The following is a 19,629-nucleotide window of genomic DNA, read 5'->3' as shown; positions in this document are numbered from 1 at the left end:
TGATGAGCCCATGGATTGCGTAATTTGGCACTTGTGGAACAATTTGCTTTATGCTGTCAAACAAATGATTTATTACATTGCTACATCGAGTTAATGTGACAACAAAAATGGATTTTATTTATTATACATAATTCTATAAAATGAATATTAAATAATATTCAAATATTAAAGCCACAGATGAGAATCTTGCGCTGGCTAGTACTTATACTGACACCTACCGACATGCATCCGTGCAGCATCATACAAAAATAAAGGTTTACAGTAACGAATGCCACTGTTAATGTGTTATTCACAGTGACCCATGATGGATTTCATTTCTTTCCTAGAATGGGCAGTTTGTGACTTTGCGTGATAAACAACATACAGTAGCACTGGTATTTCAAAACATTCAGTGGCACATGCCACTCAAATACATGTGATGTGCCACAAACTGACAAAAATATTACCAACTTTAATGCTTTTAATTGACATTTAAAATATCACTAAATTAGGCTATTTATTTAGGATTTTGTGTCACAATTACGTCAGTATATAGCTGCTTAATTCATCTGTCAGTCACAGCTGGAGGTGTCACAACATACTGCGACATGTTCCGCGACTCGGTGTTAGTCAGGTGTCATGTCAGTCAGTGCCAGTGTTTGGCGACAATGTCAGTGGCACATGCTGCCACTATCCACTATCACACGCCAATGAAGACCGAATGTGCCACCGAATGTATCACTAAGCATATCGAGATGTGCCATTAGCTTTTGTGCGCCAAATGCCATGTCACTTAATGTTAATACTGTCTCTCTTTTTTTTGCTGTTATTTTTTCTCAGCGGCATTGGACTTTGTGAAAAGTCACCCTCAGGAACATGTGGATCCGCGTGAGTTTGAGACTGCCTGTGGGGTGGGAGTGGTGGTCACACCTGAGCAGATAGAGGATGCAGTAAGGACGCTTCATTCACGAATGTTCACAAAAAAGTTTTCTGTGGTGTGAGTATAGACTAGATATTATAGGAGGAGAACAAATATAGCAATCAAATGTTTGGACGCACCTACTCATTTATTATTAATATTATTTTTAGAATATTATTATTAGTAGTAGTAATATTATAAATTTCATTGCAAATGGAATTATGGGAACTGTGTATTGACCCCAAAAAAATTTAAATACAGTGGGTAGCCAACCAGAATGCCTATTACCGCCGCGACTAGTGCCGCGGCAAATCCACCGCGGCAAAAATAAACTAGTCGAATTTCAAAGTCGTTCGCGGAATGACCGCCAGGTGGCGCAAAGGGGCATTTAGCAAAACAGCCGCAATTGCTGCATTTTGAAACGTAAGTGCGGGGCTAATGTCAATTAACAGTATGAAATACTACAACTATGGCAATTTCCAAATAAGCAACAAACATGAAAAATTAAAACAAGAGCTATATTGCATTTTCTGTTCAATATGGAAACAAACAAAGATTTGGTGAAGTTGAAACTGCATGTTAAAGTAATAATTTTTATTATTAATTAAAGACAGACCATTTTGTTAATGTTATTTAAACAAACGATCATACAATTTATAGAATACATAGTAGTAGGCTAACCTATACATATAGACGTTTATTTGTACAAACTATTAGGCTATAGGCCTATCTCTGTTTGTATCTGTTTATTAAAAAACACAGCACAAGGTCTTGTAAAAAAAAACAAGAATGAGACTGATTGAATAGGCCTATGTAAAAAATAAAATAAAAATAAACAAACGAAACAGAATAGAACAAACTTTTAGAACAAAAAATAATAAAAATAAAAATAATTTAGCCTACAACAGATTCGGTTAAATTTAACGAAAGCAAAACTTAATTAAGTAAAAGTACATTTAAACAGAAACTTTTTAGAGCAGAACATTTTATGAATCAAAAGTTAAAATAGGTCTCTCTCGCAGTCAGTGGAAATAAATTAGGTGCAATAACGCTAAACTATTGAGGAATGAGAGGATTGAAGAGCGCTTCTCTCGTGTGCGCGCACTGACTGCTGAACTACCGAAGTTCTGGGCAATTTTCAGTGAGAAAAGTCGTGGTCGAGTGGTAGAACTTAAGTGGTTTCTATTTAGATGACACGGGTTCAAATCCCGAATAAACACGGGCTATTTATAAAATACAATTTCCATTTTACACAAAGGAACCAATATTGTCCAACAGATTGACTGAATTTATATCAATCTGTAAAATAATTCCAATCGTAATTTCAAACGCAGTTCTGTTAAAAAAAATATTAAAAAAAAAACTTCATGGGGTTCCATATAGGCTACAGAAAGAGTTTTTAAAAACATGGTTGTGTAACAAGGTGCGATTTGCTGGTGACGGATTTCCCCCCTCCACATGCTATAGCCTATTTCACCAATAGACCATTTCAAATATATTATATATTTTTAAAAATATGCAACACGCACGTTTAAACAACAAACAATACAATCTGAACCGGCGCTTCTGCTCCTGTATTGAGAGATAATGCAGCGCGTTTCAGTTACGATCCTGGTTCCAGTGGCCTTAATACATTCACGGCTTTTCAAAATGTCACAAAGCGTTTTGAGATGTTTTTGAACGAAATATTGATGTTTATAATTAAGTGTTTTGGCACACCGAGTGGCGCTACGCATTGTTCTAAAATTGGGTTTTATTCTGGCATGTTGAACTAGAGTTCGACAAACGCGGCGGCGCTTTCACTTGAATTTATTTTTTCTCATAACAGCTAAAAAGAACTTAAAAGGCTAGCCTACTCCGTAATTTTTGGTCATGCAGATAATATATCATATTTTAAAACTGTAAAAGGTCTACAATATGCTAACGATAAAACGTTTTTTCGCTCATGTGAACGAACACACTGGAGAAACAAACGTTTGGTCATTTCACAAAAAGTAAATTCATGGCCGAGTGGTAGAACTTACGGTTCGATCATTTAGATGACACGGGTTCAAATCCCGAACCAACTTGGGACTTTTGTAAATGTTATATTAGCCTAATAATGCATTTTATATCCTATTATTAATGCAGAGAGATTTGTCTAGTTCTAAAACTCTGTTACACCATATAGTTTTTGCTTATATTTATAAAATAAAATTGCCAAGCGTTTCCATTTTACACTGGAACAAATAGTATCCAACAGAATGACTTACATCTGGATAATAATAGGCCTACCAATCGTAATTTCAAAAGCAGTTCTGAAAAAAAAAAAATAGGCTATATATATTTTTTGGATTCCCTAGAGGCTATAGGCTACTTCACCAATAGACCATATACAATAGCCTATATAAAATAGAGATATGCAACAGGGATGTTTAAACGACAAACAATAAAATCAAAACCAGCGTTTCAGTTGTTCATTAGTTCCAGTGGCCTTAATACATGCACGGCTTTTCAAAATGTCACAAAGCGTTTTGAGATCATTTTGAATGAAATATTGAAGTTTATAATTAAGTGTTTTGGCACACCACGCCGAGTGGCGCTATACATTGTTCTAAAGTCGGTTTTTATTCTGGCATGTTGAATTAGAGTTCGACAAACGCGGCGGCGCGTTCATTTGGATTTATTTTTCTCATAACAGCTAAAATAACTTAATAACTTACTCCGTATTTTTTGCCTACATCGTTCAAAACTGTAAACTTTTATTCATATTAGGCTAACAACAACATTTTAGCTGTCGTCTCGTCTCTGTCTCCGGGAACTGCGCGTTACAAAAATGAACCGATAGCCACTTGCCTCAGCTCAGTCACGATAAGAAATCGGCTATGTCTAAAGCCTTTAAATGTCTAAATATTTAATAAATGTTATCTGATTTTGTAATCCATCTGAAACTGAGAGGTACAGAGGATCTACTTAAACATGTTTAGCTATGATGTGAGCGCTTCCCAACGAGGAAAGAACAAGACGGGGAAAATCTCGCTCTAATTAAATGTTGGCTAAATCGCCCTGAAATAAAATGTAAAAGCAGATCAAATAATTTATTTGTCGAAATTTTGCTATATTGTTTCATTTAAGTTCATAATTATTCTATAAATGTTATTTAGTTTAACAGCAGCACAAAGGAGCACTGTGGTTCGAGGTTTATTTGAATAAAAAAGAACAACTTATTGAAATTGAATGAATTATTGAAATGAAATATTTAGTAATAAAGTTTCATGACAGAAATATCACTACATGTAGCTTACATTATTTAATTCCTTCATTATCAACACTTTAATAGTCTAATGCTTAACTGTAATGCTTAAGTGTTTAAGTGTGAATTGCGACTTCTTTTTGTTTTAAGTCAGTCTCAGACTCAGAGAGCCTTTGGGGGGTTGGAGGGACAGTGGCTTTATCGTGCGTGCACAATAGGTGTTAATGTTTCTCTTTCATATGGAGATGTGGATAGCCAGCCTGATGAGCTGGCAAAGGCTAAATTCTTTTAAGGATAAATCTCTCGGTGTGTCCAAATGTAGGCCAAATTATAAATATTGTATATTTGTAGGCCTATTTAAAGATTTTTCACACAAAATTTCAATTAAAGTGTTCAATCCAGTTGTTTCAACTGGTTTTTATAGAGTTTTAGAATGTTTGAGCAGTGTGTATGATTGTCAACAATCTGGCCTTATCTAAACATGAACTGTCCACGAAACGCGTTCATGCCATAGCAGATACAGAGCTCTTTAATTCGATCAACCTCGTTTTATTGTAAAGTGAATTCAACAAGGCATGCTTTGTCTTTGAAGCAACAAAGGCTAAATAATTTGTTACAGTTTTTTTGTTGTTGTTTTTTTGGAGGGAGGGAGACAAAATAAACTTGCTAAAAAGAGATCAAGCGCGAGAGAGAGGCAAAGAAAACGCATGTTCTTAATTTATGTGGCTTTGGACTATTTTCGTTTTGAACTGTTTTAATTGTTTAATAGTTTGTTTAGGCTGGGTTGTATGAATTACAAACCTGCGCACATATTTTAAAAAGCACATAACTATAGAATTCTGAATGAGCATGTGAACGCCGTCAGCGTTAATCACAGGTTCGCGTTTAAAGTCTGATCATTTCGACGGAGGTGAATCAATCAAAGTTAACTTTAGCTGGAAGTAACATTATTCAAGAACCGCTATAACGCCAAAACAATCTGTTACCTTAAATTATATGTTTATCTCTGTAAAGCTGCTTTGAAACAATTCATTGTTAAAAGCGCTATATAAATGAAGATGACTTGACTTGACTTGTTTAATTTGGCTGGAATTTCTTTGGCAATACAAATTTAAAATGTTGCAAGAATAAGATTCTGTGTTTCTTATTTTGCATCGCAAAGGAAATAAACTCTAAACTCAATGCAACCCTGTTTTAAACAAATAAACTCTCCCAACACTTTATTTAAACCTTAAAAATTTGCGATGGGTTTCAAACTTAATTAATTTTAGTGTTCTTTTACATTTTCATTTGTTTTTATATTGAAAGTAATACTATTTAGTTAGTCTGTCAAGTCAACAAAATCAGTCTTTTCTGATTTGTTCAATGTATGGATCTGTTTTGAAAAATTTCTCCCGTTGCTATGGCCAGGTATCACTGTCAGTCAACTTAATTTCGTGAATGATTCACAAAACAATAATTTAGCAGATTAAAGACGAGCATCATTATTTTCATTTTCTGACTAGGGCTGGGTACCGAGTTCGGTACTTTTTAGGTACCGACCGAATTGCCTCGATACTACCGAGTATCGAAACATGTCTTGTTTTTCGGTACCAAATTTCGGTACCTAAGTGGTTAATCTCGTCAACGTCAGTGAAACAATAAGCATTCAGTATGATTGGCTGTGGCGGAAAAACACTAGTTTACGCGGCTGCCCAGAGACGCGGCTCGTCGCACGTGAGGCTGTAGTGTGTGTGTGTGTGTTAGAAGCGCACAGAATACACTTGAGAGTAATGGTGTGTTCACACCGAACGCGAATAGAGCATCAAATACGCGTATATCGCGTCTAGTCAGACGCTTAAATCTTCCGCTCGAGTTCAAATTTTTCAACTTGCGCAGAAGACGTTCGCGGCAAACGCATAATTCGCGACGCCCGCGAATGATGCGTCTATTCACGTCTTTGCATTGACTTTGTATGTAATCTACTCGCACAAATAATTAAATTCGCTTTCGGTGTGAACAAGCCATTAGTAAACACTTGTTCATTAATAAATAATTAAAATATCTCCTTGCTATTGTTTCCACATCCATAATTATTAGGCTACTTTTGCCAGTGCTTTGCGGCAAGCTTCACGTGCTGAGCGCGAGGCAAATATCCCGCCCCCCAGTAGCCTATATTTAATTTAATTCACATTTATTTGTATAGCATTTTTCACAATAGATATCGTTTCAAAGCAGCTTTACAGAAAATGCATGTGTCTAAATTACAATTTAGAGTGATCTGTTATCAGAGATGACAGTGTAATGCATTTCAATTAATTTTCATTCAGTTTCATAGTTAAACAATGCATTAAGGCAGAAACAATGAGCTCATTGAAGTAAAGAGTATGTTGTTAAATGATTAGGAAACATAGAAAACTTAAGCATTGGTGCTTTTTTACAAACTCAAAATATGAGTGTAAAAAAATAAACAAACTGAAAAAGAAAAAAAATTCGGTAATGTTATATTGTTAAAACTGGTTACATAAAATTGGTATCGAAAAAAGTATCGTTTAGGAACCGGTATCGAAGTCAAGGTATCGGTATCGGTATTGGTATCGAACATTTTGTTACGATACCCAGCCCTATTTCTGACGCGATCAGCTTTGTCGTGCAGCAGCTCTACATGGAATGTAGCAAATTTACGTTAATGTGGCATTGATAATTAAACAAAATGCTTGACATTAAATAAATAAACGGTTAATGAACTCGCTAATAAACAGTTACCTATTTAAGCATCAAGAACGGTAAAACATAAATGAATTCGGCCAACAGATTGTTGGCTACATTGAGATTCGATCTCGAATCGCTTGATGCGCAGTAAGGCTCATGTTGTTGCGTTAACCACTGTGCCACTTGTAATGTTTTCACTATTTATTCAATTTAATTTCAGTATTGTGATTATGAATTTGTTTAACTACAATGTTTCACTTGAATTCATCTGTTACCAGCTTTCAATCGCTCTGAATGAGCCGCGGTGCGGCGGCAGATTACGCAATAGAGAGAATAAACGGACACCTTTCAAAGTCTGTGATTGTAGCGCCTCTTAGCGGTAAAAGGCAGCAAATACACATCCGAATTTTACCGCCGCAGGAGCGGCGGCGGTAAAACTATTATTCTGGTTGAGTAACCACTGTACCTGAAAACTATTTTATTTTCATGAGGTGACACTTGAGATGCTTTTAAACTAGGGCTGTCAGTTAAACGCGTTATTAACGGCGTTAACGCAAACCCATTTTAACGGCGTTAATTTTTTTATCGCGCGATTAACGGTCTTTTTGGCCTAGCAAACTTTGTAGTTTTTTTTCACATGCTTTTGCAACAGGACGGCATGCGGGCCGCTGCGCTATGAAACCCATTCATTTCAATGGCTTGCGGCGCGCGAGGACGTTTTGAAAGCGCAAGCGGATCTAGCTAGACCGGAAACAAAACAACGCCGCACACACTTGTTTGGGCTTGCGAGCCGGATGCGCGAGCACGAATCTCTCTGCTCGAGTCGCGCGCGCTCTCAGATACACGCTGCTCTTGTAAGAATTTTCTCTGGGCTCACTCAGAGAATATGCCTGCACTTAAAACGTGTTCAGTGCAATCGCGAGTCTCTCCTCTTCCCCAGCTAACAATTTTAGGTTATAAGAATGTTTTCATAACGTTCCCATTAAGTTATAAAAACGTTATTTCTGAATGTTATAGGAACGTTCAAAACGTCCAGTTTTGAGTGGATGACGAGCGTGAGACGCCGAAATGGATGCCAATAAGATTCTGAATGGAAAGTTTACTTTTAAAAAGTTGCCAAATGGTTCCATTGACAAGACCAAAGTGATCTGTGTGTTTTGTCGTTGTGAACTGACTGAGCTATCATCATCGCAGCACGTCCAGTCTGAATACCACTTGATGATGGCCAGCACACACACACACACACACACACACACACACAGCTGATGCGAATTCTCCGCCCCCTCGTCAATATCAGGACCTCGTCAGTATTTATTTCACCCTTTTATTGATGGACAGTGTTATATTGTGTGAGAGATTATTTGCTCCAAGTGATAATGTTTTAGTGTGAAATTAAACAGTATATGCCAATATTGTTTTCAATAAAAAACATTTGCACAAAGCAAGCCGATCCACTTTTCCATGTTGATAAGAGCATTAAAATGAGAAAAAAATAATGGGACAAAAAGAAATCAAGAGACATTTAGAATAGATAAAAATGTGCGATTAAATGCGATTAATCGCGAGTTAACTATGACATTAATGCGATTAATCGCGATTAAATATTTTAATCGTTTGACAGCACTATTTTAAACAGTTTTAGAGGAGTTCCCATGCACCCTGGACACTTGTTGACTGCTTTTTCCTTAAAGGCAAGATATTATGCCCCTTTTCACAAGATGTAATTTAAATCGATGGTGTCCCCAGAATGTGTCTGAAATTTCAGCTCAAAATACCCCCCAGATCATTTATAATAGCTTGTCAAATTTGCCACTTTTTTGGGTGAGAGCAAAAACGCTAATTCACGTGTCAAGTATGCGCAAATTGAGCGTCTGGCACGTTACGTGCGAATTGAGCGTCTGGCGCGTTACGCGCAAATGATTTTATTTAATGTTTTTTGTGCATTCACGCGTTTGAGGGAATTCGTGTTGAAAAATTTTTACTTTGCCGTTAATTCGTGCAGCGTTAACCAATCAGGAGCCTGCTTGCTGCTGTCACATGGTGAAGTGACGTGATAAACGGGGACAGGCCCACTTTTCAGTTTATAATATTATTTTATATGTTTGGCCTCAATAGATTATGCAACTATAAGTATTGCTTGATCTTGTCTGTTTGTTACCAACACCCTGATGAAGGCCAGTGGGCCGATACGCGTTGGTGTTTTTTAATGGTTTAGCCCTCGTTTTAATAATAATAAAGGCTTTTTTACTTTTGTAACCCACTGAGTGCCTGGACTTGGATTTTTCTTCCAAACTTTACGAAGATTATTTTATATGTTTGGCCTCAATAAATTATTTTGTAATATGACAATGCCTGGTGTGGTTCTAATGCACAACAAAGCAAATATTTTATCACATAAAAACCTGATTTAAATATATGAGACATATTCATTTTGTATTGAATGCTATTTTTTCCGTATCTAATCTAGATTATATGAAACATTATTATTCTAATGTAAAGACAACCAACATACTTTAGTGCATAAGAACATAGTTCGTGTCTGGACAGTGTTGTATGAGAGCGAAAAAATCACATGACAGGTTAATCACTTTTGGAGGCTGGCTCCATTTATCATCAAAACAAAAATAAATGACAGATTAGGTGGGCGAGGGTGATCAAACTGGGCGCAGGACAGGCGGAAGTACCGCTGAAAGTGGCCGTCATCTTCTCGCAGAGGACCTGTGAGAGACTTCCCCCCATCTCCATATGCTCTACTTCTATTGGATAATCGCGTCGCATTCAACGGAATTCATTTGCATAAAGATGGGCATCGGCCAGCTTTTTGGGCAAAGATGGGCATCTGCCAGCCTTTTGACGCGCAGCATTTTTCCAAATGAAGCGCCCGCTTCCCAGGATGCTTTGCGGGTGTGATAAAGTTGTGTGACATCACCCGTAGGAATAAAGCGAAGGGCGGCGCGACAGATGTGTCGCACGCACCAGTGGATCCGCACCGTGAGGGTGCAGATCCACTTGCTCTATCCTAACATAGAGCTCATGGAGACGGAGGGAAGTCTCTCGAGGGTCCTTTGTTCTAGACTGGCTGCTGGCTCAAAACCCCGCCCATAGCAGTAAACTTGAGGAACGCCCATCAATGTACAACGCCCATCAATGTGAGGAGGCGTCGCGACACCACGCGACAGTCGTGTCGTAAAAGTGGATCTCTACCATAACAGTGTGTTCACACCAGACGCGAAAAGCGCGTCAAATTCACGCCTACCGCGTCTAGTTATACGCTTGAACACTTTGAATCCATTCGCACGTCAAGAGCGAAATTGATGCGTGTAAAAAACAAAAGTTTGAAGCAAAATTTACCCGCGTCAATTTCGCTCTTGACGCGCGAATGGATTCAAAGTATTCAAGCGTATAACTAGACGCGGTAGGCGCGAATTTGACGCGATATTCGCGTCTGGTGTGAACACACTGTTAGACTGCACCTGAAGAATTCTGAATGTTTAGTGGATACATTTATGTAGTTGTTGTGGAGTTACATTGATTCATCTCATAGACTCGCACGTACTGTCATGTTTAACTTTTACACAAGTTGACACTGTTCCCTGAGGTCTTTATGAGACAGCTGTGGCATGTTTTGGTCAAATAGTGTTCTATGCTCGTCTGTGCAGCAACAACAGAACAGTTTGCATGCTTTGATTGAACTTTCCCATTGCGTTAGAACTGGTTACACCGTTGTCACTTGCGAAAACCAAATGTTGCTGCCGCGGGTGAAAACCATTGTGGAAATGTGGAGATTAAGGGGCGGTAATATTATAATAAGATCCCCTTCCTACATCAGAAGGGGAGCTAAATCTGATTGGTTTATTTTTTGACATGCTTGCAGAGAAAGGGTTACCAAAACAAAGTTACTGGGTTGTCACTTTTCACGTTTTCTGGGTTGGTAAATGCACCGGGGACCCGATTATAGCACTTAAACATGGAAAAAGTCAGATTTTCATGATATGTCCCCTTTAACTATCCGCTCCAGCTTATTAGCGTTTAACCAGAAGCGTTTTTATCAAAAGGTTATGATGATGATGATGAGAAAAATCAGGTTGATCCAAATGACTGGTAGTGTTCTGGGTTTAAACTGGTAAAAAACAAAACAAACAAAAAAATTTAGAACATTATTAAAGACAAGTAAACAGTCAGTAATAAAATAAGAACAAATAATCAAATTACAAGCAAAAGCGCAAATAAATAAAACAACAAAGATACACATGAAATAAACAGTGCTTTTCAGTTTTTTCAGGTAGGTCTAACAGTAGTTATCAGGTACAGAAATTTAATAATGTAAGCAAATGTAAAATAACTCTGCATAGTCTTCACTAGGGTTGCACAATTCTGGCAACTTTCAAGGCTGGAAACTTTCCATCGGAATTAACGGAAATCTATGGGAATTAATGGAAATAAACTCTGAATTTGCAAAATTGTAGGGTAGCCTTTAACAGTGAACTTAAATGTTGTTGGAAAAAAAGTCTTGCAGCATAATCTTGGTTAAAACAAACAGATTTAGTGCAATTTCAGTTGAATTTCTACACATTCCTCAATCACATGCACACAGCACACTACTTACTTCAGGGCAATTGATACGGAAGTAAAATAATGCCAAATGTTTTTGACACAAAAAAAGCTTTTTGAATTGCACTAATTGAAAAATTATACTAATATTAAAAATCATTTTTATGGGCTAAAATTCAACATGGTTTTATATTTAAGCTGTGAATGTTTCAATTCAAAACATTTCACACACATTTTCATTATTAAAAATTCAATAATATCATGTTCACCTTTCAGATTTCACTTCCACAATATTCATTCTGTTTAAAAATTCAACCTATAATATTCGACAGGCAAATTTCGGTAAATTTATTTCCGCTTTACAAATTCGCTTCCACAAATTCAGTGGTTCAAATTTAACAGAAAATTCAACATTTCACATCGTAAGTGTTTGTGATGATTTTCAGGGCCAGTGTGTGTATATATATATATATATATATATATATATATATATATATATATATATATATATGGAGAAGCTGTTAAACACACAAAAGCTGTTTACATTATTTAAGTCTTCACTGTTAACTTCACTGTAAGCAAGCAGCTTTCTCTACCGTGAACAAGATTATAATGTTATTCCCCGATGCTGATGTACATCATATCACAGTCCTGCAAAGATGACACAAAATGTACTTGCATTTGCTGTCCTGCTAAAACAGTTTCGTTTTAGAATAGTGAGTGAGTGCAACCTGGATGCATCAGTGAATGGTGAGATATTTAGCTAAATAAAATGATCCTGCCAGAAGAATTGCGTGATAACTTTATTATGTCTTGTTCCGCCTCTATCATCTCAGCTGATTTGATACTCAGTTATTATCAATGTTGGAAACAGTTGTGCTGCTTAATAATTTTTTTATAACCTGTACTTTTTTCATGATTCTTTGATGAATAGAAAGTTAAAAAAGAACAGTATTTATTTAAGATAGAATATAATTCTTTTATAACAATATACACTACCGTTCAAAAGTTTGAGGGCAGTAAAAATTAAATAAAAAAAAAGAAATTAATACTTTTTTTCAGCAACGATGTGTTATATAGATAAAAAGTGAAAGTAAAGTAGCCTGGTTAAAACCAGACCATTCTCAGTTGTAACTGAGTTATGGTCTGGCAAAGCGTCATAGACAAATCATTTCCAGAGGGGCGTCACCAACGGACGTCGCGGATAGACCTAAAACCAATCAGAGCGATGAAGGAGATGACGTATGCAGAGCGGCGGAGAAACATCTCCGAGTGTTGTTCTTTGCTCGGTTTTTAACAAAAAGGAAACGTTCAAATCGCTTAAAACAGACGCGATAGCTGATTTGAACAAGTGATGTTCGATGGCGGCATCCATCTTTGTAATGTAGGCTACAAAATCTGCTTCAAAATCCCAGCGCTGTCGTCACCGTGTAAAGCCCGCCCCAACGTTTCTCATTGGTGCCTCGATTTCGACGGATTGGAAATGGCCTTGAATGAGCTCTTTGCCAGACTAACTTTCAGAGCAAATCTAAATTTGCCGGAAGTTGTCTGGGTTTTCCCAGGCTAAAAGTAAAGCCTTATATTGTTAGAAATGATTTCTATAGAAATATCAAGTAGTTACAGAAATAGCAAGTAGTTAGTTTATAACTGTTCTCCAATGTCATATTTATTTTAATTGATTTATTTAGTGGCCAAGTATTGAAATTGTTTCCTCTCTATATTTAAGCTATTTTTATAGTACTTTTATTAAAGTTGAGTACAACACTTTTCAAAAATGTAAAAAAAAATGCTAGATTTTCATAGTTTCATAAGAATCTTTATCCGCCATTGACCTAATAACTATTCCACAGGTGGAACTAATTATCAAGAAACACAAAGATCAGCTGTTGGCAGAGAGATACCGCTTCAACATGGGAATACTCATGGGTGAGGCAGCATGTCATATGTCATATGAGTACAGTCATGTGTTGTGCTGGTGAGGAATAGTGTCTGTTTGTGCTCTTCAGGTGAGGCCAGAGCCGCTCTCAAATGGGCTGATGGAAAGATTGTCAAGAATGAAGTGGATATGCAGGTTTGTGTGACATTTTTACTACCTTGCTCTAATCAGTCTAAATCATTGTTAATGTACGTGCACTGAATATTTCTGTTGGCTTTTAGGTATTGCACCTTCTGGGTCCAAAAACTGAGGCAGATCTGGAGAAAAAGCCCAAGGTATATATTTTTCACGGTCACCATTTTATTGTTGCACCCCTTTTCCACTGAAACAGTGCCAGTGAGGATCTGGTGCACATCAGAGGGTTCAGTGAACATGTCTCATTACTAGGGATGTCAATTTTCACAAATTCCTATGATCAATCATCATTTAAATTAACGTGCAAACGAAGTATATTTTTGTCCTTTTGCGATGCAATAATTTTGGACTGTTACAATATAACCCGCAAACGAAGTACGTTTACTTCGTTACATTTACTTGAGTATTTTTTTGGAAAATTTTTACTTTTAAGAGTAGATTTAAATGTGGGTACTTTTACTTTAACTCGAGTACATTTCTAATGAAAAAAACTGTACTTTTACTTCGTTACGTTGGGCGACGTTCCTCTCGTTACTTTATTTTAATGCGATAAGTTGTTAAATGCGTAGTTTATTCCAAGCACGCTGTATTTATTTATTTTTCTGGGCATGAGCGATGCTCAATTCACAAATGAATCACTCTTTTGAGTCGATTCTGTTCAAAGACTTAATCAAATAAGTTGGCAGAACTGTCTAAATCAATTTGTGAATCGGTTTCATGCACGCACTGAATCGTCTGAAGCGGTTTCACACTTGGACTCGTAACAGGAAGATTTAAGAACATCAAGCATTGGATGAAGTGGCCATGGACCTACAGTACAGTCAAGTGAAAGCAAATCTGCAAATGCATTATTTTGTTTGCCAGCAATGAAAATCTTTATTAGTTGAACATCTTCGCATGCTGTCTGTGAATGAATGATTCCACAGGACGATACATTCGATTTCATTTCATTCAGGTAATACATTTTACAACCAAACAGATTATTAGCCTATGCCACGATACCACTACTACTACGATACAAAGTTTGACATTACCAGTTTCTTGGACATATACCTAAATTTATACATTAAATAAGCCATTGTTCACAGTTTATGAAATGAACACCCACCATCTCGCTGTGATTTGTGTGTATTGCGCAGTGGCGTGGGAACTCGTCTTGAAAAAGAATGCCTTTGTCTGCCTTAGACACAGTTAACCAGTTTAAACACGCTTGCAGAAATTTGCAAACATTTGATTACATGTTTTGGAGAACAGACAGAAGAAGATCTATCAATGTGCATTTGATCGTTGTTTGTGTTCAGATGTTCAGTAGCGGTCATGAGCGTGAGCACATGTGAAGAGTTTTAACTCTTCTCTGTGTCAATCGTTCCCTTTACACGCCTTTGAATGCAAAACTCTGTAGATTCACTTCGACATTGATTAATAATCCAAATGTAGTTTTATAAGTTACTATTATAAAAACCAGAGGACAGGCAATGATTTTTGGGCTTCAGAAGCCAGAAATAATGCTTGTTTCTTCTGTTTTTGTGGTAAAGAGAGCCTAATTATGATGATAATAATAGTAATTTAAATGAAAAATATCTAAATAATAACATTTATTTATATATATATATATATATATATATATATATATATATATATATATAGGCCTATATATGATCTTACACTGGATACTTGTTTACTCTTACTCAATTAACTGTTAAGATTATTACTTTTACTTTGAGTAAATATTTCTATAAGTACTTTACTTTTACTTGAGTACAGTTTTTGGATACTCTACCCACCTCTGCCTTCAAGCAATGGACACTTAAAAAATCTTTCATCCTTTAGTGGACTGAAACTTAACTAAAGTGGATTATCTACAGAATCAGTTCTTCAGTATTATCTTCTGCTGGGTTCCAGGCTATGTTGAACTTTCAGGAAATGAGCGAGCATTAAATAAAACAAACTATCTATCTATTACAGATAATTATGTAGTTATGTCAACTATGCAGCAGTGAAATGTGCTGCCATCTTTTTTTCTTTTATCACAGGCAGCCAAAACCAAAGCTGCAGAGAAGGATGTGAAGATTGAGCAGGTTTCTGAAGTAAACGGTAAGACACACAGAAAGCTATGAGACATTTTTTACTGCACTTTAATGTGATTTATGCATCTTTAGTTTTGTGTTAGTGAAATGCTGCTTCAGAAATACTAGGGGCTAGGGTTAGGCAGTATAGCGATATATATTGTGCCGATGATATGAAGTTTCTATTGATAGAGGTTTCTTCAATCGTCTTGGAGACGTTGCCACAGTTCTTTTGGATTTAGTCTGTCACAGTTTTTTAGAAAAAGAAATGTGACACTACAGCAAAAGCTACCATTAACTGTCTTAAAACCATTTTTTGCTGAAAATACTAAGACTTTTGGACAGTACTGTATATCTGAGTGAATCAGCTGAATGAGAGAATTTAGGCTGAGACTTCTTGAATCGTTGTTGTTTTCTAATTGCTGCGATCTTTGAGATTATTGCACAGCTTCAATGTGCTTCCAGTATTAGTCGCTTCCAGTTATTTTAGCTGTACAAAAACAGTCTGGTATGCTGCTTGATACTGCAGTGCAAACTGGTATTTGTAAAAAAAAAAAAAAAAAAAAACCTTTTTTTTTTTTTTTTTTTTTTTTTTTTACCTAAAGCTAATGAATCAAGTTTCACACAGTCACAGGAAATGGCTTACCTAATTTAAGGTGGATATTAGATCTGTGTGTTAGGTCACAGTGACCGCAATGTCATTGTCTAATATAACTCTTCTGTCTATGCTGATAATGTTACTCAAACATCAAAAGACAAAGAGAAAATCACTCACTGCTCTTGACTGAATAATTTTAGTAGCTTTAATAAGAATCAATGTATATTTAATTCATACAGTGAAGACTACAGTGTTTTAGTGTTAAATAGACCTAAAAACTTAATGTACTGAAGAAATCTGGTGAAAAAAATTAACTGATCTTGAACTTTTGTCAAAGTATGCTCACTCTTTCTCATGTAGTATGGTTTATTCAAATTATACTGTTTTTATAGAAAACCTTTAATTTTTAAACATTGGCAGTTACTTTTCCCATGCCATTTGTGCTATGTACAAAATGTATACCTTCAATCATGTGGCTTGTTGATGTGTTGTTTTCTTATTTGCCTGGTGGACAATACAAAAATATCACATGGATTTGCATTAAAGGGATAATTCACTCAAAAATGAAAATGGTCATTTATTCACCCTTGTGTCATTCCAAACCTGGATGACCTTTTCTTCTGTAACCAAAGTTTTGGTGAACATAGACTGCTATTTTATGGACAACAAAAGGATTTCTCAGATAATTTTTTGTTGTTGTTCTTTTTTGTTTTAATTTTTGGATGAACTATCCCTTTAAAGGAGGGTGTAATACCACCTAGCACCCTAACATATTTTCTTCTTAAAATGTAAAAGTCTATTTTATATTTTTCGTCTTTCTCTCTAGGTGAAGGAAAAACAGAGGGGAAATCATTGATGGAGCAGCTGAGAGGAGAGGCGCTGAAGTTCCATAAGCCAGGTGAGAGTGTTGACATATCGGTGTCCAGTTAGCTACATAGGGTGCTACTCATTCATTATTTGTGAATCCCCTCTTTCTTTTCCGTGCTTTTTTTTTTTCTTCCTTTCTAACTCCACCCCCCTTAGGGTGCAAGGAAAGAAAATGAGGACGGAGGAATCGAAGTAGGGCTGCAACAACGAATTTGATTTTAGTCGCGTCTGTGCACGGTGGACGGAAACATCAGCCAGTCACGCTTTACAGTAACCGAATAACCCATTTCTATTAACAAAATGCATATGTAGAATAGTGGAGGACACAGAGTGAGTTGCTGCGGGAAAGGTACATGATCGAAGTTATCCGAAACATGAGAATGCTTTATATTTATAAGGGCTTCAAACAAAAGCATAAGCGTTTACCGTGTCTTGCCCTTTCATGCTTTGACAGATGGATATGATGTTTAATGCCTCTGACACGTGTTTTCCCTAGCACATAACTTACATTTTATGGTTATATCCTTTTCTGTAAATGTTCGAAATTTCCATTTAGCATATTCTGACAACAAATGTTTTTTAAACTTCACAGTCTTCAATGAATGAGCGCTGGTGGGCGCATTAGCTTCAAACAGAGGGAGCGCAGTAGAATAGGAGCACAATAATTCTGACTAAAATGCACATTTTGCTAAAATATTTTTTGTTAGAAATTAAGTGTAGAATGTGTGTGTTCTTCATATCTCGTACAAGTTAAGATTTTGTTTTTGTTTATTGCCCGTTTTAATTTAGTCATTTTAATCTCTGCTTTAAAATGGTAAGCAATTGGTTGATTTTAGGTGTAGAATGTATTTTAGCCCTTTTTCTAATAATGTACAGCATAGCCTGTAGAGATACATTCACTATATTTGTTTTTTATAGGCTTTATAGTACACATTGTTTGGAGGACAGCATTGTATCTAGGATGTGGAATAATATTGTTTAAAATAATGAGTAAAAATTTAAATGTATAATATTTGTTTTTTTTTCTTCATCCGATTAATCTGAAAAATAATCGACAGATTAATCGATTACCATAATAATGATTTGTTGCAGCCCTAAATCGAAGGAAAGCTTATTTGTATATTCTTGATCACTCGAGTCTCACTTCAAAGCGTCATCAGCTGCGTACAAAGGGTCTGCCCTTATGTTGTTGAAGTTTGGTTATTTAAGAAATTCATAATAAATATTAATGAATCAAGATGCCCTTTTGAAATATTTGAGATGTCACAGGTTAGATGATGGAGGAACGAGGAAGCATCCATTTTAGTATTGAGAAGCACCCATAGACTTTGTAAAAAGCCTCAATATGCAAAGCTTAAACCCAATGTAACATCAGGGGATTTTTTTTTTAAATGGCTAAAAGTGAATCATGTGATTTATTTTTTCTTTCTCTAGGGGAGAATTACAAGACGGAGGGTTATGTTGTAACACCCAACACCGTGAATTTGCTGAAGAAGCACCTGGAAGTCACTGGAGGACAGGTATGACCTGAATGCACTTTTTGTCTTTTGAATTAGTGGCTCTGAAGTGTTTATTTATTAGTGGATATTAACTCTCTGGGGTCGGCGGTCTCGCCGGCGATACCAGCTCACTTTTTTCCTTATCAGTGCAAAAGAGACTCAAATTACTCTGTTAATTTTGATCTTACATATAAGTGTTGTACATCATTCGATCCTGTTAAGTTTGTATTTTTTTTGTGGAACCTCATAATAAAAACAAAGTGTTGTGCTTTTCGCCTAATAAAGAAAAATAAACATGATGCGCGTTCTGCGTTCTCTCTGTCAGTGAAGTCCATTCTGAAACGCGTCCGAAAAATCATCTGTAACTCTGCAAATACTCAGTCAAACAGGTATACAGGCACACAGGCATGAAGCCTGAATTATCTTCTTTTAAATTAAGTAATTTATATTAAAAAAAAAAAATCTCATTTTATGTAATCTGTACGAAAAGAGAGAGATGATAGTCGTTCCCGTCTCAGCTCATTAAAGTTAATTTGACCACGCCCACGGAGCGCGCGCTCTATTCAAACACAAATGCTCTGAGGCCATCCACGCCCACATCAGCTGGATAACCACCGAAAGAGACTCAGATTTACTACGCTGTGAGGAATAATAGTACTATCTTAATAATAATCCTGGAAAAAATTACCTCAGAAGTAGGCTACAGGTAGTTTCATTTGGAGGAGCAACGGATCCAGCCGAGGAAATAGGTACATTCTTTATTTTCAAGTGCTTTGTGCTAATCGCGAAATGGAATAGTGTCTGTAAACAAAAAGACTGTTTGAATCGCGTTTTTGTGTGTGAATGAATGAACAGCTTTTACCTAACTATATTCCAATACTGAGATGAGTAAAAATCGACTGAAATATGTTGAAATAAAATATTTTTGTATAAGCAACGTATTAAACTGCAAATTAACATTTATATGTCCTAATCATAAAAACGATATGTTACATATGAAAGACAAGATGTCGTTTTTACTGTAAAATACTGCCACATCAAATAAGCTTGTTTGCTAAGATGTTATTATAGTATTTGTTCGATTGTAAGCTATATTCAAACTAATTAATCCGCAACTGTGAAATATGTATGATAAAATGTATACTTTAGTATATAA

At 36.2% G+C, this 19,629-nt stretch overlaps 1 protein-coding gene across 1 annotated transcript in view; it reads left to right on the top strand.

Moving 5' to 3' along the window:
* Window positions 1-19,629, top strand: part of qars1 (glutaminyl-tRNA synthetase 1) — an 81,003-nt gene that overhangs the window by 9,371 nt on the left and 52,003 nt on the right. The window contains exons 3-9 of the mRNA XM_056246741.1: window positions 820-929; window positions 13,223-13,298; window positions 13,379-13,443; window positions 13,530-13,583; window positions 15,477-15,537; window positions 16,934-17,005; window positions 18,409-18,494. Coding sequence (XP_056102716.1) covers window positions 820-929; window positions 13,223-13,298; window positions 13,379-13,443; window positions 13,530-13,583; window positions 15,477-15,537; window positions 16,934-17,005; window positions 18,409-18,494 — 524 coding nt within the window. The remainder of the gene's footprint in view (window positions 1-819; window positions 930-13,222; window positions 13,299-13,378; window positions 13,444-13,529; window positions 13,584-15,476; window positions 15,538-16,933; window positions 17,006-18,408; window positions 18,495-19,629) is intronic.

Source organism: Rhinichthys klamathensis, unplaced genomic scaffold (assembly GCF_029890125.1).
Source record: "Rhinichthys klamathensis goyatoka isolate OS25496 unplaced genomic scaffold, OSU_Roscu_1.1 h1tg000040l_1, whole genome shotgun sequence".
NCBI classification, from domain to species: domain Eukaryota; kingdom Metazoa; phylum Chordata; class Actinopteri; order Cypriniformes; family Leuciscidae; genus Rhinichthys; species Rhinichthys klamathensis.
Note: the sequence above shows the minus strand (reverse complement) of the source record. Positions and strands in the feature narration are given on the sequence as shown.